Source organism: Pelodiscus sinensis, chromosome 24 (genome assembly GCF_052426305.1).
Source record: "Pelodiscus sinensis isolate ZL-2025 chromosome 24, ASM5242630v1, whole genome shotgun sequence".
Lineage (NCBI taxonomy): Eukaryota > Metazoa > Chordata > Testudines > Trionychidae > Pelodiscus > Pelodiscus sinensis.
Window position 1 is genome coordinate 21,735,562 of NC_143075.1, and position 21,070 is coordinate 21,756,631.

Genomic DNA, 21,070 nt, shown 5'->3' on the forward strand with positions numbered 1-21,070 from the left:
CAGAGCTGGGCTGCCGGCTTTGGCCTGGTCTGGGCTTTCAGCCGCAGCTTGCGGCACGGAGGGGAGCCGCATGGCAGTTGACTGGACTTCCAGCGCCACCTCCGACCCCCAGCAGGCATCCGTGTGCTCGGGCCTGACGCAGGAGCCTGGCTCGGCTCAGCCTCGCCCCAGCTGAGCCCGCAGCACGGCCTGGCTTGGAGCGTCACTGCTGCTGCCCGCCCCCGGCCGTGTCTCGGAGTGGGAAACCAACCTACCACTGCTGCCGGTGGGGGAGTTCCTGCCACAGCCGGGGGGGTTTGGAGCGGAGTTCTAGGCTGCTCCCAGAGGGGCAGGCGCCCGCAGGGAGCCCTGCTAGCCCCCCCCTTTCTGCTCAGTGTAGGGATTTTTGCGGCCGCAGGCAGAGCAGCCATCTAACCTGTCTGGCCCCTGTCTCCGGCTCTGCAGGTGGGGCGCTCGTCACTGCTCGTGGGGAATCTCAAGAAGAAGTATGCTCAGGGCCTCTTGGCCGAGAAACTCCCGCAGCAGGACAATACGACCACCACTGACTCAGAAATGGAGGAGCCCTACCTGCAAGGTAGGCCCTGGCCGGCCCCATGCTGCTCGTCACGCTAGCTAGGAGCCGAGGCCAGGTCTGCCTGCTCCCCGTGGGCACCGAGGGGCAAACCTCCCCAGCAGGGGGCAGCCCCGTGTACTGGGGAGAGGAGGAGAGGGCGGGTAACAGGCCCGCGGACCAGCCGTTAGAACAGCCCATGGGGAGCAAGGGGATCAGGGTTTTATTTCTGTCTCGGCCACCCTGGGAGCAGCCTGGCAGCCGACACAGGCTGCCCCAGGGCTGGAGCTGGCTCCCGCATTAGGGAGGCAGCAGAAGGGACCTGCTGGAATGGGGTAGAGCCTGGAGGCTCCTAGCTGGCTGGGAGAAGTCACTTCCCCGTTTGTGCCTCAGTTTCCCCCATAAGGTTTGGGGTGATGGCTCTGTCTCCCCTTGCAGGGCCGTGAGATGGCTGCAAACATTTGGAGGTGTGAGACGGGCAGTGGGGGTGGAGAACAAAGCAAGGGCAGAACCGGCCAGGGGAGGCAGATGAGCAGGGAGCTGAGGAGCAGCTGTGCCAGGGGAGCTCTGACCTCCAGATTGTGGCTTGGGGCCTTTCTGGCCTAGGTTGGGGGCAGGCCGGTGTGTGGCAGCCGCACCTGGGAAAGGCCCGAAGGGGGCAATCAGGCAGCTTAGCTCCCGGTTGCTGTGAAGTGGGGGGGGGGGGGGGGGGGCAGTGCAGGCCTGTGGCATGGGGCTGTGGGCAACTGTTCTGAGCAGGAGGGGCGGCTATGCCGGGGGGGGGGGCTGCGGGTGATTGTTCTGAGGGGGCAGCTATGGGGGGAGGGGGACGCTATGTGTGGGGGGCTATTTTGAGGGGGCAGCTATGTGGGGGGCTGAGGGGGCAGTGGGGGGCTGATGGGGCAGGGGGGGGAGGGGCCAGGGGGGCTGAGGGGGTGGTTATGCGGGGGGGGGAGGGGCCAGGGGGAGGCTATGCCTGGGGGCTGTTCTGCGGGGGGAGGGGGGGGGCTATGCTGGGGGGCTGTTCTGAGGGGGCAGCTATGCGGGGGTGGCAGGAGGGGCTGAGGGGGCTGGTTATGCGGGGGGACGGGGGGCCGGGGGAGCTATGCCTGGGGGAGTTCTGAGGGGGCTGTTCTGAGGCGGGGGGGGGGCCGGAGGGGCTATGCCTGGGGGCTGTTCTAAGGGGGGGGCTATGCTGGGGGGCTGTTCTAAGGGGGCAGCTATGTGGGGGGGGAGGGCTGGGGGGGCTATGCCTGGGGGCTCCATGCCAGGCGTGTGCCTGCTGTCACTAAGAACCGGGTGCGTCTCTCGGTCCCCGTGCCCTGCTGTGTCCCCAGAATCCAAAGAGGAGGGGAACCCGCCAAAGCTGAAGTGTGAGCTCTGTGGCCGGGTCGACTTCGCTTACAAGTTCAAGAGGTCCAAGCGCTTCTGCTCCATGGCCTGTGCCAAGAGGTAACGGCTGCTGAGTGGCGTGACCCCGCCCCCCCGCGCCCTGCTCCCCCGGGGTCGCCCTGCCGTGGGCCAACACCCACCCCCCCTCCCCCGGTGAGCTCCCCGGGTGCCTCTGTGCCCACCCTGGGCAGGTTGTGAGGGTGCTGAGCCGAGACCCTGCCCTGACCCGCTCCTGGCTCCCTGGCAGGTACAACGTGGGGTGCACGAAGCGGGTGGGGCTCTTCCACCCCGACCGCAGCAAGCTGCAGAAACCGGGAGGGGCCGCGCACGGGCGCCGCCGGGCTTGCAAGGCAGCCTTACCCGTCCTCAGCAAAGACACCAAGAAACAGGTGAGCCGCTGTCTGCCCCGGGGGATCACGGCCCCTCCCCTCCCCTGGCGCCTGGTCCAGGCCTGGGGCCTGCCGTCAGCCCTCCCTCGGTGGCCTTGGGCCCTGTTCCCCGCCCCTGCTGTGGGGGAGGAGCCTGGAGGGGTACCCCTGTTCAGCTGGGAGGGAGGGGGGAGGCTCAGACCCGAACCCAATCTTCAGCAGGGAACTGTCAAGAGCTGGGACTACAGCTCAGGTTTTTGGGCTCCGTGTCCCATCCTCTAGCCACTAGGCAGCACTCCCTCCAGCACCAGCCATAGGAGCCAGGATCCTGGCCCTCTGTTGCCCATTACGCTGCAGCAATAGACCCCAGGAGTCCGGCGTCCATGGAGGCAGGCGTTGTCTGCCCCCCACCCCCCGCCCAGGCTAACTTCTCCCTCCCCCCGCAGACACCGGTGTCCCTCTCCACGGGCTCGGTGCCGCTCTCCGTCACAGCCTCGCTCCAGCTCAACCGCAGCCAGGAGGATTCCAGCCGCTGCTCGGACAACTCGAGCTACGAGGAGCCGCTGTCGCCCCTCTCGGCCAGCTCGTCCACCTCGCGGCGGCGGCAGGGCGAGCGCGACCTGGAGCTGCCTGACATGCACATGCGGGACCTCGTGGGCATCGGGCACCACTTCCTGCCCAGCGAGCCCACCAAGTGGAATGTGGAGGACGTCTATGAATTCATCCGCTCCTTGCCAGGTGAGGGGCCTCCCAGCCTCGCTCCCCGGCCTGCTGCTCACCTGCCTGGCTGGAGGCTGCTGTGGCCACCGCGGCCGTGCAGCTAGCTCTGGGGTGGAGCCCAGCAGCTGTTCTGCGCTACCCAGAGGTAGCGTGGCAAGGGGCGGAGGTCCCTCGGGAGCCGTGCTTGGGCTTCCGGGGAGAGGCTAGTGGATGAAGCAGTAGGTTTGAACTAGAGCGGGGAGGTAGCGCTTGCTGGGGCCCTCCCTCCATGGCTCCTCTTAAGTTGCCGGCCGGCGTCAGGGCCCTGGAAGGGACAGGGCTGGGGTGGAGAGATTGGCACAGTTTGGGAGAGTGCCCAAAGGTCTGTGGGGGGGACTGTCTCTTTAAAAGAGGGAAGCTGCCCCTCCCCCACCCTGCAGAGCTGGGGTATTGGGGGGGGGGGGGGGGAGCAGGAGCACCGAAATCTTTGAACCTGAGCACTTAGGACGGGAGCTCCTCCCTTGCGTGTCCTCCTGGGCCCTGCTCTGCAGAGGGGGTTCAGGGCAGGGGGACACGCTGACTTCAGTGCTCCCCTCCCCCTCCTCTGCACAGCTAGCAGGAGGGGCCTGGCAGCAGGAGGGGGGATGGGGGGGACTCTAGTCTGCACGTGCCACTGAGCCCCCGGGCAGGCCGGATCCAGCCTGTGGGATGCCTTTCGCCCACCCCGGGACTAGCGCAAAGCGCTCTGCTCCCGAGTCAGCTGCCCCTGAGCGCCTGGCTCCAGCACTAGGCCCTCAGGCAGGCTGCTGCCCCGCACAGGGAAGCTCTCGGTTGGTCCTGCCCTGGTCGTCAGCCGTCCTGCTCCTTCAGCCCCAGCTGCTTGGGGAGAGATGCCCTGACCTGCCCCAGCTCTTCTGTGCCTTGCTGGGAGGAGGCGCCTACCCTTCCCTCCCTGGCAGTAACAAGGTAGAGGGCACCGGCCCATCCAGCCCTGGCAGTGCTGCAGCCACCTCTGGGGTGGGACACAGGCGCTACAGCAGAGTTGGGCTGGAACGCACAAGCCGTGTGCAATTTCCCCCCAATGGCCGCCATCCCAGTGTGGAATGCATTTTGTCCCGTGCGCCGCCGGGGTGCACGTTCACACGTGACGGTAGAAACACGCTGCAGGTGCTCTGCTCGGCCACTGGGTGGCACTGGAATCTCTGCTGAGCAGCCGCACCCCGGTGCACAGGCCCCGCCCCAGCCAGGTGCAGCGATGGCCCCGGGTCGGTGTGCACCCCAGCCCAGGCCGCCTGCCAGGAGACTGCACCCCTGGCTGGCCCGGCTCCCATTCAGCCCAGATCTGCAGGCCCTGGGGGTAACGGGCTGTGCTGGGCCCACACTCACGGCCTGGCTGGCTCCTTGCAGGCTGCCAGGAGATCGCGGAGGAGTTCCGTGCCCAGGAGATCGACGGGCAGGCCCTGCTGCTGCTGAAGGAGGATCACCTCATGAGCGCCATGAACATCAAGCTGGGCCCGGCGCTGAAGATCTACGCCCGCATCAGCATGCTCAAGGACTCCTAGAGGCGCGGCCCGGACAGCCCTGTGGGAGCAGGCAGCCGCTGTCCCTAGGACCCTGAGGGACACACTGGGCCCGTGTGCTCCCTGCGGGCCGGAGCACAAAGGGTCCCCGACTCCCACGCCTGGGCCTGGGGCTGTACGTACTCCTGCAGCCCCAGTCTGCCTGGGCTGTGTGGGGCAGAGGGCAGGCTGGGGCTGTTCTGGGCACCAGGTGCTGGCCGGAGGCAGGGCTGGACGGATGCCCCCCCCCCCTCCCCAGTGGCGTGAGCTGCAGGAGCCGCGCTTCCCCCTCCAGTGCCACCCCCGAGAGGCTCTGGGGCTCATGCTGGACCCGCCCCCCCGCTCTCGGCGCCATACAGGACGTGCATGTGGCTGCTGCCAGACGCTGCCCCTGCCCAGCAGCCGGCCTCGCTCCTGGGCCCCTGGGGTGGGCAGCGCGGCCGGGGGCTCGGACTGGACTGCAGGGGAGGGAGCCCCGGGTCTGCACTGCAGCAGGGCCTGCTGGCTTCCCTGGGCACGGGCCTGGGGATAGCCGGGGGGGCCGTGGCACTGGGGGGGCATCTGCAGGCTCCTGGGGCTGCCCTCGGGCTGCAGCTGGTTGCAGGCCTCCAGGCCCTCGGCAGCATTCGCCTCTCGGAGGAGGGGCAGGGAGATGGCCCCTTCCTGCCTGTGGGGCTGCCGGGGGGGCTGGGCTGCGGGGGCAGGTCTTTTTAAAACCCTTTTTTTTTTCCTGCTGTTTTTAATAAACATTTAAAAAACGCCCAGAGCGCGGTGTCGGGGCTGTGGGGCCGGCCGCCCCTCCCCCACTCTGCGGCACGGGGGGCTGTGGACAGTGGGGAAGGCTTGGTGGCTGGTTTGGCTTGACCACGGTGCCGCCCCCAGGAAAAGCAGAGCTGGTCACCGGAGCCTGGGCTGCAGCCAACGGGCCGGGCGTGGGGCTCTGCTCTGGGGCCGGGCGTGGGGCTCTGCTCTGGGGCCTGGCCGCCGGGGCTGCAGGCTAATTGCCAGGTGCCTGCCGTAAGGGGTGCTCAGGGGCGCCCAGTCCCACAGCCCGGCAGAGGGCACTGCTTATCCTGGCTACGGCCATGGGCAGGGGCTGTAAAGCTGGGAGGGAGGCAGGGCAGCCCAGGAACCAGCCTCCAGCAGGGAGGGGGATTTTGGGGGGAGCCTGGGGCCCTGTGAACACTGCCCATGGGGGGCAGCAAACCCCCTGCCCAGCCGGGTTACAGGCAAAGCTCGGGGCTGCCTCTGGGCTTGTGAGTCTCTGCTGCCCCCTCCCGAGCGTGCGTGGAAACGGCTGTGTGGCGCTGTGGGTCTGTCGGCACCAGACTGGAAGCCCAGGGTTCAAATCTGCGCTCGCAGCACTAGCCCAGGGCTGGGCCCCCAAGGGCAGGGTGGCCAGGTTCGCCTGCACCAGCACAAACGAGGCCGGGGCCACCCGCTTGTGGGGGCAAAAGGCTCTGCCAAAACCTGTGGGAGCCGCTGCCCGAATCAGCCTGGCGGCCGGCCCGTAACCCCGGAACTCCTCGCCGTGGGAATGGGCTGAGCCTGCCAGGCTGGGCTCAGGTGCTGTGGTGTTGCAGTCAGGGCTGTCCCTGGGGGGCTTGGGACCTGGGCCATCCCCCACTCCACCCTAGGCCCTGCTGCCTTCTGCCCTGGCCCACCCCTTCCTCCACCCCTCTCCCCCCAGTGCTGCAGCCCGGGGGTTAGTGCGGGGGGCACGGCACCCCCATTGGGGCAGGCCCGCCTCTGCGCTTACCAGCGGCAGCAGGAAGTGGAGCCACCTGGCCCCAGCCTGCCCCTTCCCCCCCTCCCCACTGCTTCCTGAATGTGGGGCTGGTGTCCCCCGAGCTGTGGGGTGGGGGAGGAGAGCAGGGTGGGGTTGGGTCTCTGCTTTCAGCACTTGCCGTTGGCACCAGGCCCCCCACTACCACCTGGGGGGCCCCCCAGCAATGGGGCCTGGGCCAGTTGCCCCGAAGCATCCCATGGACAGGGCAGGCTGGAGCCCTTTTGTGAGTGCGGACAGTCCCACAAGGCCACGCTCTTGGTTCTCCGGACTAGTTTGTTGACTAGACTCCGATTTCAAGGGGGTGGGGCCCTAGGTACGAGGTCAGCCCATGGGGATGCTTAACAGGTTGTCTAGGGACTCCTAGCCGCTCCCCCGCCTCGCTGCCTCCATCTGGGGGGGGGGGGGGGCAGGATCTGGTGCCAGCAGGAAGCCAACTTTTAAGCTGGCTGCCCCCAGCACCGTCTCGGCAGGGGAGGCAGAGAACCAGCCCTGAGCTGGGAATCAGCTGATTGAGCCTCTGCTCCTTAAATGTATTAAGAGCCACCAGTTCTTAATACGTTCCAAATGCAGAGCCGCAGCCGGGTTGGCTCCTGGGACAGGCTGCTAAACCTGCTGTAGCCCTGCAGTTTCCTGCTAAGCGAGGAGTTGATGGCAATTCCCTCCTCTTACCTATCACAGGCCCCAAGCCCCCCTGCCCCTAACAGACCGGGAGCCCCACGCTGAGATACAGGCAGTCCCCGGGTTACGTACAAGATAGGGACTGTAGGTTTGTTCTTAAGTTGAATTTGTATGTAAGTCAGAACTGGCTTCCAGATTCAGCTGCTGTTGAAACTGACCAGGGGCTGACTACAGGAAGCCCGAGGCAGAGTTGCTCTGCCCTGGGCTGCCTGGAATCAGCCGCTGATCAGTTTCAACAGCGGCTGAATCTGGACTCCTGGGACAGAACAGCTGGGGCACTGCCGGGTAGGTCCCTGCAGGACCAACCTGGCAGCACCCCATCTGCTCTACCCCAGGCGTCCCACAACAAAAGCCTGGTCTGCTGGGGGGGGGGGGGTGCACTAGCTGTGCCCCCTCCCCCCCCAGCAGACCAGGGAGACCCGAGCAAACCCGCGGAGGTGCAGAGGTCCTGGCGCCTCTGCGGCTTTGCTCCTGTCTCCCTGCTGTGCTGGGGGAGTCCCCCCCAGCACACCAGGGAGACCCGGAGCAGCTTTTCTCGCCCCGGAGGACGCGGTGGCAGGACCGGTGCACTCTGGGTGGTCCCGCCGCCCGCGAGCTCCGGGGCGAGAAAAGTCCAGTTCGTAAGTGCGGATCCGACATAAGTCGGATCCGCGTAAGTCAGGGACTGCCTGTACTGACCTTGCGGGGGGAAGCGCTGGGTTGGGTTGCCTGGGGTGGAATCTCCATCCCTAGAGGTTTTGAAGTTCCGGTTTGACCAAGCCCTGGCTGGGTTGATTGAGTTGGGTGGGTCCTGCTTTGGGCAGGGGGCTGGACTCGGTGCCTCCTGAGGTCTCCTCCAGCCCTGGGATGCTGTGATGTTTTCTGGCTTAGAGTTCACCTGCCAAACTGCCGGTCAACCTGCAAGTCCCCCGTGTCCCGCGCTGTGGAGGCAGGTGAAACCCACCCTGGCCTCGGCCAGTCTGACCCAGGGCCCGTTCCTTCCCCGCCCCCAGGCTGTGACCGGTTTGCCCCTGAGCACGTGGGCAAGCCCCATGCCCAGCTGCTGGGGGGAGAATTGGCTGCAGGCCCACAAGCCCTCCCCTGGGCTGCCAGCACACAGAGCGGCCACCTGCCCTTGCAGGCGCTCAGCAGCCCATCCCCCCAAGTGCTGCCATGATGCCACCCCCCTGCCTGACCTCCTTGGGCGCAGCTGCTGAGCGTGCTCCAAGCCCACGGGGGGGGGGGGGGGAAGGCTGGTGCTGCTCTGAGGGGTGAAGCTCCCCAGTCTGCTCTCTGCCTTGGGGACAAGCCCCAGCTCAGCCTGAGCCACCGCGGTGTCGGCACGAGTCATGTCTTCCCCGAACGCAGAGCCCCCGGCAGTGCAGAGCCTGGCACCTCCGGACCCCGCAGCGCAGGGCCTGGCAGCGCAGAGCCGGGCACCTCCGGACCCCGCAGCGCAGGGCCTGGCAGCGCAGAGCCTGGCACCTCCGGACCCCGCAGCGCAGGGCCTGGCAGCGCAGAGCCTGGCACCTCCGGACCCCGCAGCGCAGGGCCTGGCAGCGCAGAGCCTGGCACCTCCGGACCCGGCAGCGCAGGGCCTGGCAGCGCAGAGCCTGGCACCTCCGGACCCGGCAGCGCAGGGCCTGGCAGCGCAGAGCCTGGCACCTCCGGACCCCGCAGCGCAGGGCCTGGCAGCGCAGAGCTGGGCACCTCCGGACCCGGCAGCGCAGGGCCTGGCAGCGCAGAGCCGGGCACCTCCGGACCCGGCAGCGCAGGGCCTGGCAGCGCAGAGCCAGGCACCTCTGGACCCCGCAGCGCAGGGCCTGGCAGCGCAGAGCCGGGACCTCCGGACCCCGCAGCGCAGGGCCTGGCAGCGCAGAGCCTGGCACCTCCGGACCCCGCAGCGCAGGGCCTGGCAGCGCAGAGCCGGGACCTCTCTGCCAGCTGGGAGAGACTCAGCGGGGCGCTGCTGCTGTCGCTGAGGGAGAGGCGCCCCTCTGGCAGCCAGGCAGCTCCGTGCGTGAGTCCTGAGCCCCGGGGGGGGGGGGGGAGGGGGCTGTACTGCTGTGCAGCTTGGAGGGAACCTGGTACTGGGCAGGAGGCACAAGGCGCCTCCGGCGGCCCCTCCCTGCCAATGCCTGGCAGACCCTTCCCCCCCCCCCCGGCCGCTGGCAGCGCTGTGACCCGATTGTGCTTGTTGTGTCACTGGGAAGGGGGGGCCCAAAGTTTCCACCAGCCATTGCCACAGGCGGTGAAAAGGCCGGGGGGGAGCTGGGGTCCTGGCGAACGTGTCGGGCAGTGCCCATGCTTAGGCCAAAGGCCAGACGTGCAGCCCCCGCCGAGTGCCTCACCCTGGTGCGGATGGTGTCCCATGCCCAGCGCTCGCCATGGCTCTGCCAGCTGCAGCAGATGCCACGTGCCCTCCAGCCGGCCCGGGGCCCAGCCCGCCGCCCTGCTCAGGAATCTGGTGCCTGGGGCTGGTGAACTGTGAACAGAACCGGAATTCTCTTCCAAGCCTCAGCCCCCGTCGGCCCCGCCTCTCCACCTGGTGTTACGCGCAGGGAGCCCTGTTCTAACCCAACGCCAGCGGCTCGCCGCAGACTTTCCCTCCCCCCCACGGGCTCAGCTCTCTGGGCTCCACAGTTGTCCCAGGAGAGCGGGTTTGGGGCCAAGTGCAGTCGCTGTGCCAAGGGCCTCAGAGATGCCGTCGTGTCTCTGGGGACCGGGGCCGTTCCCCTCTGGGCTGCGTGGCTGTCAGGCCAGGAGCTGGATGTCCCCACTTCCAGCCAGCCACCTCCTCATGCAGCCTCCCCGGGTGACAAAGGAAACCGGCATTTCCTGTTGCAAGGCCTGGGCAGCGTGTGCCGGGCCCATCTGGTAGCCTCCCACCCGACCGACAGTATCACTGCCACAGCCCTTGAGAAGCTGGGTCCCACCTGTGACATCGCGTTGGGGTTTTCCCATCTCCTGCACCCCCGTAATGGCACGGACAGACTCCCCCAGCCAGTAGAACAGAGGGAGTTTATTGCTTCTCCAGGATACAGCCCAGCACAGATATCATCTGGTTCCAGGGCAGACCTAGGATGCCTCAGCCCCCCTTGAGATGGGGGAGACTGGGCCCCTAAATTCCAGCCCCTTTCCCTAGGCTGTCTCCTCCATGCTCCCAGACGGAAACTAAACTCTCTTCCAGCCCTGCCCCCAGCTAGGGCTCCACTCCCCTTCTTCCCATTGTTCCGCTCCCTGGGAGATAACTGGTCAGACAGGTTTGGAGCCCCCTTGCATAATGACTCATCCCCTGCCCTGCTGGGCCGTGCTGCAGCCAGCAGCCAGTGGAGGTCACCCACAGCCCACTGCCCAGCATAGCAACCAGCAAGGTACCCCCCACTACGTCACACCACCGCCCGATTCCAAAGCCGTGCCAGGCTTTGTCCGGCTTTGTCAGCTCCATGGAAAAGCCCTTGACTGCCGGTGCACTGGTCCCTGGTGCTGCTCGCCAGCGAGGCCGTCCCGGGCGAAGCGGAAGGCCGTGCCCCAGTCCCTCGCCGCAAGGCAGGCAGCCAATCCTGCGTGTGGCCAGGGTCCAGTGGGCGAAGCTCTGCCGCTTGTTCCACAAGGCCATTCGATGCAGAACTGAGGCCGCTGGCTGGGACATGCCCGGGGCTCTGCCTCCACTGCAAACACACGGTGGATAGGGTTGCCAGGTGTCCGGTATGGACCTGGACAGTCCGGTATCTCCGCCTCCTGGATGGTAAAAAAATTCGGAAAATACCAGACACCTAAAACGTTCGGTATTTTCTGATTTTTTTTCCCTGCCAGAGGCAAAGATACCGGACACCTGGCAACCCTACACACACTCAGCAATCGGGCCCAGCCCCCAGCCCCCCAGATCCTCCATCAGGCCCCCCCTACCTCCCGCTTACCTGGTTCTGCAGGGGAGCTGTCTTGTGGGTGGAGCAGAAAAACAAAATGGCCACCGGCAAAAAGCCTCTTCTTAAAGGGGCCGTGCTGTTTTTTAGATTTTCTTTTTTTTCCCTCAACAACTTTGGTCTTCCCCTTTTTTTTCTCAACAGAATTTTTTTTCCTGGTGTGTTTTTTTGGGGTGGGGGGAGGGGACGTTCGGTATTTTTGGTTCAACCATCTGGCAACCCTAGCGATCGGAGCTGGGCAAAGCTACGCAGGGCGCAAGCAGCAGCGCCGGCACGGCTCGCAGGCTACCTGGCTGCTCCAGAGAAAGCCTCGGAGCGAGTCTGGAGCGCCACGACGCTGGTGCCACACTGAGCCCGTGGAGCGCCCAGACAGTGAACCCCAGCTAAGCCCAGGCCGGCTCGGCCGTGCAGACAGACCTAGGGACCAGCACGTTGGTGGCTGCAGCGAGGGCTTGTCTGCAGGGAAATGTTTTGCATTAACTTTCATTTGAGCTCGTTTCCCCATCAATCCACCCGCTCGGGCAGCAGGCAAATCGTTCCACAAGGGGTTAGCCTGGTAGTGGGCTCACGACCTGGAGGTGTTTAAGTCTCGGCTTGACAAAGCCCTGGCTGGGATGATGGAGTTGGGGCTGGTCCTGCCTTGGGTAGGGGGCTGGACTTGGTGACTCCTGAGGTCTCCTCCAGCTCTAGGATTCTATGTGGCTGCAGCCCCATTTTGAATGAACTGTGCTGCTATTTGCAGGCCTCCCTCTTCTGGCTTGGCCGGACCTGTCCTGGGGGTGGGCAGTGTGTCACATGCTGCCACACGAGGCTGTAACGAGGCACTTGGTGCCTTGGGGGACCGAGCGGCTGTGCTCCCCGGCCAGGTGTTTTTAGACACGAGTTCGGCTACTACAGTGTCATGAGCACGCTACTGCACAGTACATACCTTGTGATTCTTGTCAGTGCCATAGTAATTTTCACAGCCCTATATAATCTGTAAATAAGCTCATGGATAGGTACTGGAAAAACTATGGATTGAAAATAATCCAAACCTAAATATGGATTCGGCAAGGATTTAATAGCATGGAAAGTGACAGAAAGCCATGACACTGTGGCTATGTCTACACGCGCGGCTTCTTGCGCCAGAAATATGCAAAGGAGCCTACGCGTGGAATAGCGCCGAGCCTCATTTGCATTCCTAATGAGCCGCCATTTTTGCAGAAGAGGCTCTGGCGCCAGAAGAGGCTGTCTACACTGCCCCCTCTTGCGCAAGAGAAACCCTCTGGCGCAAAGCCGCTACGCCGATTATTTTCAGGAATGACGGCGTTGCGCCAGAGGGGTTTGTCAGAGGGTGTCACATATCGTCCTAGGATCAACCACTGCTAAGCCGTGAAGGACAAGTCTGTTTACAGCGAGTATCTCGGCATCGAGGGTAACACCACTGGTGGCTTTTGTTTGCTCAGTGAAAGCCGTAAAGCATTCCAGCCCCATCGCACACAAGAATGACACATGCACCAAGATACCCAGCAGGGTATCCGGAAAGCCCCTCTGCCCCCGCCTCGAGCTGGGTGAGCAGAGCAGCTGGCTCATCGGGTCCCCTCCCTGTGCCGCTCTCTGGCAGGGCCTCACCCCCCAGGCTGAACCTGGGCTCCTGCCTCCCCCCCCAGTTTTGCTCTTCAGCCCCTCTCATGCCCCCACCTCCAGCTGTCTGACTCCTCCCCTGCCCCTGCATACTCAGAGTCTACCCCTTGCACAGATCCTGCCCATCCCCCGCTTTGCCCTCCTTTATCCTCGTTCCACCCCAGCGAGGGAGGCAGCTTCAGCAGCTGTTACTGAGCATGCTCCGTAGGAACCACATGCCGCCTGCTCCAACCAGGGTCGCTGGGATCCGCTAGCCTGCAGAGGCCTGAGCATCCTGGGCTGCAGGTGGGGTGGATACTGCAGGGCCCAATCCTGCCAACTGTCTCCTATTTGGCACCCTGGCCAGCACCAGACTGCCCCTGCCCTAGATACAGCCTGGCACCTACACAGCCTGCTGCCCCCACCCGCGACACCCTTTTGCCAGCACCTCAAGGGGCGTCACACCCCTGGCAAGATGCTGGAGGGGGTTGGGGTGCAGGAAGGGAGGGGTTGGGCACTGGAGGGGGTTGGGGTGCAGGACGGGAGGGGTTGGGCACTGGAGGGGGTTGGGGTGTAAAGGGAGGGGTTGGGCACTGGAGGGGGTTGGGGTGCAGGAGGGGGAGAGGTTGGGTCCTGGATGGCATCTGGGTGCAGGAGGGAGGGGTCAGGCACAGGGTGCAAGACCTGGACTGGGGCTGTGGACTGGGGTCTGGGATGGGAGCAGGGGGGTCAACACTCGCCCCCAGGCAATGTGATTCCCAAAGGTCCATCTCTCTGGCAGATGCTGTTAGGTGAGGGAGAAGTTGGGGGGGTCTCCACAGGCACCGCCCCCAAAGCCCTCGTTGGCCAGAACTGTGACCAATGGGAGCTGCGGAGTTGGTACGGTGTGCTGCCTCTGTGGACAGAGGCAGCACACCGAGATCCCCAGGCCCGGTCTAGGGGCCACAGGGCGGGTACTGGCCGCTTCTGGGGGTGGCGCAGGGTGAAAGCTGGCAAGGGAGCCTACCTTGGTGTGGAGAAATCCCTGTGATATTCTACTTTGTATTAAGATCTTGTCCTTTTAGATCTATCTTTAAGTGTTCTTATAGAATCTCTGGAACATTTCTCCTAGAACTTTGTATTAAGCTATCTAGATCTTGTAAGAAAAAAATGTCTTTTGAGCTCTCCCCTTTCCTTGATTGCCCTGTTGAAATGAACGAGGTGTGAATGGAGAATGAAAGGGGAGCACCGTCAGCAGCAGTTGCCAGGGTGGAGAAGGTCTGGGAGCCAGATCTAAGACAATACCTGTGCAGTGAGCTCATTAAGAAGAACAGACAGACAGACACCTTGGGAGTCCAGCAGCAAGTGCCTGCCCTTGGAAGAACTCTCTCTGAAGCAGCATTAAGAAAGGCCAGTTGATGACTAATTGGCTGCATGAGAGGGATAAATAGGAGGCATCTTGCAGAGGGACCCCAGGTTTTCGTCTTGTCAACATCGAAGCATCGATCCGGATCGGCAGAAGCCCGGCTCCATCCCTCCCCCATCTAACTCACCTGGCCAGTGCAGTTAGGGGAGCAACTTTTGGTAACAACAAGATGGAGTGTGCTTGTGTGTGTGAGAGAGTGCGTGAGTGTGATGTATTATATGTGTAAGCGGGGGAATGGTCCCGCTATTGTGGGGAACTTTCCTGGCTTCTATACCACCCCGGTGAAATGAACCAGCGAAAGGATCTGAGTCCCCGCTCCCACTTCCTTTACCCCACGGCTCCCTGATCCTGAGGGCTCCCCCTCCACTCTCCTGAGTAGCAGAGCCCTGGAAACCCCAACAAGGCTGGGCCCAGGTTTCCTGAGGCTTAATCCCTGACCTTGTAGTCACTAGGGGCAGGAGTTAGGGTGTCCCCACTCCGAGGTGCTCTCTTTACACTGCAGGCCTTCTTGGCCCAGTGATCACTTCATAAGGTTCAAAGCAAATACAATTTATTTAACAACAACTGATTAAAGAGAATAGAATAAGAAACAATGAGAATGGTTAAATGAGAACACACAGCCCTGCTCTGTAGCACGGGGACATCAAAACAGCAGCCTGCAGAGTGTAAGGACAGTCCACAGTCTCTTCCTTAGAGGCCCCTTAGAAGCCTTGGATGTGCTGCAGGGGGGGGGGGCTGCAGGCTGGACACGCTTGCTCTGGCAGTGACCACACAGCCTCAAGCTCTAAGTGGCCAGACCCCTCTCCCAGTCCAGAGCCTCTCCCCACACTTTGCAGTTCCCAGCTGCTCACCACATCCAGCTGCAGGCTGTGCTGTGTGGCCAGTCTCTAGCTTCTTGCGTTGCTTCTCTGTTCCTTTTGGCTCTCTGAGCACTGCCAGTCTGCTGCTCAACACAGGGTCTGTGCTCTTGAGCTGTGTGTGTCTGGCTCAGCTGCTGCAAAAACTGCCCCTCAGCACACAGCTTGCTTTGCTAGTCTCCCAGCTCCCTGTTTTTGCAGGACTTCTTCACACAGCTTGTCCTCCTATTTCAGCTCTCTGGGGGTATGTCTACACTATGGAACGAGGTGTACCGGTAGTTCGGATTAGGAATCCTAGTTCGAAATACCTAGTTCGAGCCCCATGTAGCCACGCTGCACGGGCTTCGAACCAGCGGGGATTTAAAAATGGCGGCTCCCCGCTTATGCAAATGAAGCCCGGGAAATTCAAATCCCGGGCTTCATTTGCAAGTGCGGTATGCCTACATTACCCCACTAGTTCGAACTAGCGGGGTACTGTAGACATACCCTGTCTTTGCAGGACCTCTTCTGCACACAGCTTGTTTGTTCAGAGAGAGAGCCAGAACAATCCCAGCTCACAGGGAGGACGGGGCCTGGCCTCTCCCCTTCCTCACTGGCCTGTCCAAACTGTCAATCAGGCTGAGCTGGAGTGTTGACTGCTTTCCATTGTCTCTGGGGTCAGTCAGTCTCATGAACTCTTCCCCTTCAGATACTGTGAGCTGGCAAACCAAAAACTCCCACAGAGTTTTAGTAAGGGGTAACAGTCCCCTTACATTTGCATATGATAAGTATTGATTATTCTATGTGTGATCAATAAATGTGGCGTGTTGCCTTATCCCTCTGAAAAAGAGCCCGAGTACTTCTTTTAAGTACAACATTTTGGTGGAGAATTGCGAAAGGGGGAAAGTACCACGAGCATTTATTGAGTAATGTAAAGGTGTTGAGAAGTATGGAAAAGTGATCATAAACCTTGAAAAGTACTAAAAAGTGATCGATCAGTAAGGTGTGCACACCCCCGGTGGTAGAAGGCCAGGTAAAGAGAGGAGGAGAAGTAGCTTTCTTGCTCCTCCCCGGTCGTAGAGTGCCGGCATTAGAAAGAAGGGAGGAGAATTAAATTTCTCGCTCCAGGAAAAAGAGGTATTGGTATTGCTATTTTAGTCCCAATAGGAGGTTGGGTATGCTAAGAGGTATTGGTAGATAAGAGTAAAAAGCATAAGCATTGCTATTCTAGTCCCAATAGGAGGATGGGTATACTAGAAAATGTTTAAACGTAAGCAGTCTTTTAAGAAGGCTCCCAGAGAGGAGAAAGAGAAATTGGCATTTGTAAAAGATGAACAAATCTTTTGAACCTTTTGAACAAATCTTGCAAAAATTCGGACATAGCCCTTGGTCTGATCAAGTGTTAGCTGATGTCCAGACAATTTCAGACCTAGAAGACAAATTGGCTAACTACTTATGAATATATAAACCCTCAACTCCAATGAAAAAGGAAGCAGCTGCAGTTTGGCTTCTATGGAAAACCTGTAATGAGGTGTTTCTCAGTTTGACTGAATACAAGAATGCAAATATGAAACTGCAAAATGTAAAAGCCTCTGCTGCAGAGGTGGAGAAGTAGGAATGCATGTCCCTCAGTACCCAGACACAGCTAGATTCCCTTAAGGAAGGGTGCTGAGAGTTAAAGCAACTCACAGATTTTTCAGGAATATGCTTAAGAAAAAGGACCAGGAGGTAGGGGGCTTAGTGAACAAGGCCACCCTCCTTGCTAAACTGGTAATGGGACAAAGCCTGAGTCTGTGGAAAGGAGCCAGTTTCTATTTAGCAAGAAAAACAGGATCAGGCCCAGACAAGCAGGCAGGTAAAAGATAGATTGAAGGCCTTGTGGTAGAACTGAGAAAAAGCAGTAAGTACAGGTACTGGAAATCTAAATCCTTAAAACAATACTTACAAGAGTAATATCTGAAAAAGGCCAGTTTTCATTAAGAGATAAGAAAGTGTTTTAAGAAACAGAAACCCACAGAGAATTTAACTCTACAGAGAATGGAAGGAATTGAGCAGTTGTGAAAATGCTAAAATGGTATAGGAAAAAATTGTGGTTTCTTTGCAGCCATTCTGAAGGAAAAATGGGCCCTTTTCCAAAAGAATGTCTGTAAATAATCCAGGCAAATTTGACTCAAATCCATACATTTGATTATAGCTACTGCTAAAATAACTTTAAGAGGGTTTCTATTGGAACTTAACTACCCCAATGAATAAAAGGGAATGTAATTGTTGTACAGCTATGTAGAAATAGTGTAAGAAAGGTTCAGAGAGAATGTATGTGTATCTGTGTGTAAATATTTATATTGTGTAAATAAGTGAGGTTTTCAAGGTCCAGTAATCTTGTTTTGTAGGTTAGTGAATTGGTTAATAGGCTTAAAACAAATTGGTTTGGTTTATTTTCAGTAAGACCATTTCAGTCCAAGTTGTTTAATGAAAGTACAGGAAAACTCTGTGGCTACGTCTACATTGGCCCCTGTTCCGGAAGGGGCATGTTAATTTCAGCGATCGTAATAGGGAAATCCGCGGGGGATTTAAAAAAAGCAGCGGACATTTTTATTTAAATGCCGCGGGGGATATTTAAATCCCCCGCGGATTTCCCTATTACTATCGCTGAAATTAACATGCCCCTTCCGGAAAAGGGGCCAATGTAGACGAGCCCTACGAGTATAAAAGAAAGAGTTACACCCTATGCAAAGTGTAATATGGCTAAGTAATGTTAAAAACAAAGATTGCACATTTTCCTGTGACATGTCATGTATATGGTAGAAGGGGTAAAAATTGCAAACAAATCAAAATCCTGTGAAGGCTCCAGGAGCCACAACAGGTTGTACTTTCCTTTTCAGGTTGCTGTGTGAGAGAGCAGGACTTAAAAGTAAAAACTCAAAACTGTAAATCTCTGGCAAAAGTTATTGTGTCCCTTTTTAAGACAAAGCTACAGACAGCTTTGAATCTAAAAGCAAGCCAGAAAGTGTTCTGTGGTGCAAATGCCCTAGCTGGCAGCACAAAGAAGCTTTGCAGGTAATAGCTAAGTTTGATCAGCAAACTACCTGAGATCAGAAAGTTCAAATTGAAGCCCTCCAGAAAGAAAGGTGGGGAAAAGGAGTCAAACCTAAAACTGAGAATCTAAAAATCTCAAGATCTAAAAACAAGCAAGAAAAAGGATTTATGTTTGCACAATGCTAAACATGAAAACAGATTCAAAAGGGGGTCTGTATAAGCAAAGATTTAAAGATGCTATTAACAAACTGGTCTCAAAGATAAGTAGTCTAAAGGAATGCTTTTAGAAAAATGGTCATTGGAGACACAACTCACCCTGAAAATTCTCCAGAATTACAGTAATAATGCTTCTTGGTTATTCTCCATGCATAAACTTAACACAGCAGAAACTTGCTAGACTAGTCTGCTGTACAAGAAGAAAACTGAAGTACACCTCCTGAATTTGATAATTACACAGTGGGGTAATTCACCCAAAAGAAGGGGTAGAAACCATTGAAACCTGTTTTGCCTACAAAACAAAAACATGTAACTATAGGAGTAATTGTAAGCAAAGAGGAATGAAAGCATATTTGTAAAAGAGAAAGTATGTAAATAACAATGTGCCACCCCCAAAGGGGTAGAAGTATGTTCTTTTTTTTTATCTTTCAGAAAATCAGGACAAGCTGGTACCAGCCGAACACCCTACAACACCATGGATGTATTGTTGCAACAAAGATTGTTTTATGTTTTGTGTTTGTCTAATGTCTGCCTGTCTTACTAGCTAGTATGCTGTGTTAAAATGATACTGCATTAGGCAGGAAAGGTTTAATAAGCATTATGCATTTTGAGTGTATTTACAAAAACCAGTATCTCAAAAGGGTAGAAGCCAAGGAATTTGAATCTTGCTCATTGGAAAAAGTGGTAAAGGTTCATTTAAAAGAAAAACTATGCATGGAGCACAAGGTTTATCTATTGATAAAAAAAAAACTTGAAGGAATAAACATAAAACACAAGGTTAAATTACTAAATAAAAAGGATAGATGTGTGAAAACATTGGGTCAAAAAAAAAATCAGTGTTAACTGGAATATTTAAATCAACTTTCAGCCTGTAAGGCCAGCTGAATGCACCTGGATGTTGCATACAATTGGAAGTTTAAGGCCATTGTAACCCCATCCCTGACTGTAAGCGGTAGTACACTGCCAGTATTTTCCCCTCTGACAATTATGCTAGTGCTAGCAGGGAGCTTATGGGATCAATATAGGAGGCATCTTGCAGAGGGACCCCAGGTTTTGTCTTGTCAACATCGGAGCATCGATCCGGATTGGCAGAAACCCAACTCCACCCCCTCCCCCATCTAACTCCCCTGGCCAGTGCAGTTAGGGGGAGCAACTTTTGGTAACAACAAGATGGAGTGTGCTTGTGTGTGTGAGAGAGTGCATGAGTGTGATGTATCATGCATATGATAAGTGTTGATTATTCTGTGTGTGATCAATAAATGTGGCGTGTTGCCTTATCCCTCTGAAAAAGAGCCCAAGTACTTGTTTTAAGTACAACATTGGCTTCCCTGCCATGCCCGAAGTTAGCACCCAAGTCTCAGTTTGGCTGCGGTAGCGTCCAAGAGATGGAGCATGACCCTTGGTGAAAGTGGGGGCATTGGCAACCCTATTCAACAGCCATCTGGCCTCTCCCCCTCTCCCCAAGCTGGCGGGGGGAAGAATGTCTGCAGGGTGTGGCCATGGCTGCATTTATTGCAGCCGGAAAGGTGCCCTCGGTGTCTGAGTATTTAGCTGCCTTTACATTTTATGGGGTAAATTGCCCCCATCTGGCAGTGGAGCCATGTCAGATGCAAAGCGATTATCCGGCATGTGTGGCTCTTGTTACTCCCACCCCTTCCAGTCAGCCCCAGGAATGCAAATGTCTGTTTATTTGCAGCGTACTTCGTCCGGCCCGGCTGGCGAGGGAGAGGAGGACGGACGCGAGGGGGAGCGGAGCTGGCGCACCCATTGCGAGGCAGTGCCCATTTCTGGGGCGCGTTGATCGGGGTGGGACCAGAGGGTTCGCGGCGATTGCAAAGCGCACGGAGCCGCTGTCCCACCCCGTCAGGACACAGGATCGAAGGGCTTGCCTACACACCAAAGGGTTGTTGACACGCCTGGAGGTGTGTGCAGGGAAATGCTCTTTCCCACAATGTCACTCCCTGCGAGGCAAACACAACCCACACCCCCGGGGGGGAGCACAGAACCTTCAGTGTGTAGCTGGAGCAAGAGTGTCTGTGTAGACACCTCGCCAGGGCATGTCCCACAGGCCCGTCTTGAGTGCTCTGGGCAGCACTTTGCACTGTTTCCCTGAAGGACACGGTTACACCCCCGGCCTCCTTTCGAGGCCTGGGGCTTTGGGACATGGGTGCAGTTCACACAGCGCCTGGAGCACGCCGGAGCCACTGGCTTTGCTGCATCTCTGGGGAGAATGTTAAACCTGCTGCCTATTAATTTCATTTGGTGACCCCAGTTCTTATATTGGGGGACTAAGTAAACAACTTTTCCTTATTCGCTTTTTCCACATGAAGCCTGATTTTATAGACCTCTAACATCTTCCCCTTAGTCTCCTCTTTTCTACGCTGAAAAGTCCCAGTTTTTTTCATCTTTCGTCATATGGGACCCGGTCCAAACCCCTCATCATTTTCGTTGTCCTTTTCTGAACCTTTTCCAGTGCCAATACATTTATTTTTTTCTGAGATGAGGCAACCATGTCTGTACGCAGTATTAAAGATGTGGGCGTCCCATGGTTTTATAGCGTGGCAATAAGATGTTCTTCGGCTTATTCTCTGTCCCTTCTTTAATGAGCCCTAACATTCTATTTTCTTTTTTGACGGCCGCTGCACACTGAGTGGATGTTCTCAGAGAACTATCCACAAGGACTCCAAGATCTTTCGCTTGAGTAGTTGCAGCCAAATTAGTCCCCATCGTATTGGCTGTGTAGTTGGGATTATTTTTTCCAATGGGCATTAATTTTGCATTGATCAGCATTAAATGTCATTTGCCGTTTTGTTGCCCAGTCAGTTTGGGGAGATCTTTTTGAAGCTCTCCACAGTCTGCTTTGGTCTTAACTATCTTGAGCAGTTTGGTATCATCTGCAAATGTTGCCACCTCACTGCTTACCCTTGTCCCCAGACCCGTTATAAATCGGTTGAATAGGACTGCTCCCAGGACAGACCCTTGGGAGGAGACGACTGGCTTGACAATGCAGCGTACAGAGGCCGGGTTGAGACCCA

General features: G+C 58.2%; 1 protein-coding gene and 1 long non-coding RNA gene across 7 annotated transcripts in view; both read left to right on the top strand.

Annotated features, from left to right (window-relative positions):
* The window catches only part of PHC2 (polyhomeotic homolog 2), a 112,905-nt gene extending 107,577 nt beyond the window's left edge, over nucleotides 1-5,328 (top strand). For all 6 annotated transcript variants that reach the window (XM_075906848.2, XM_075906847.2, XM_075906849.2 and 3 more), the window contains 5 exons: nucleotides 445-574; nucleotides 1,888-2,002; nucleotides 2,190-2,331; nucleotides 2,757-3,048; nucleotides 4,417-5,328. In XM_075906848.2, the coding sequence (XP_075762963.2) occupies nucleotides 445-574; nucleotides 1,888-2,002; nucleotides 2,190-2,331; nucleotides 2,757-3,048; nucleotides 4,417-4,571 (834 nt within the window). In that variant the 3' untranslated portion in view covers nucleotides 4,572-5,328. The remainder of the gene's footprint in view (nucleotides 1-444; nucleotides 575-1,887; nucleotides 2,003-2,189; nucleotides 2,332-2,756; nucleotides 3,049-4,416) is intronic.
* Nucleotides 5,329-15,298: 9,970 nt separating this feature from the next.
* Nucleotides 15,299-20,747, top strand: LOC142819456 (uncharacterized). Its single transcript, XR_012897374.2, has 3 exons — nucleotides 15,299-15,920; nucleotides 18,468-18,516; nucleotides 19,732-20,747. It is a non-coding gene; the product is annotated as an uncharacterized LOC142819456 (long non-coding RNA).
* Nucleotides 20,748-21,070: the final 323 nt, after the last annotated feature.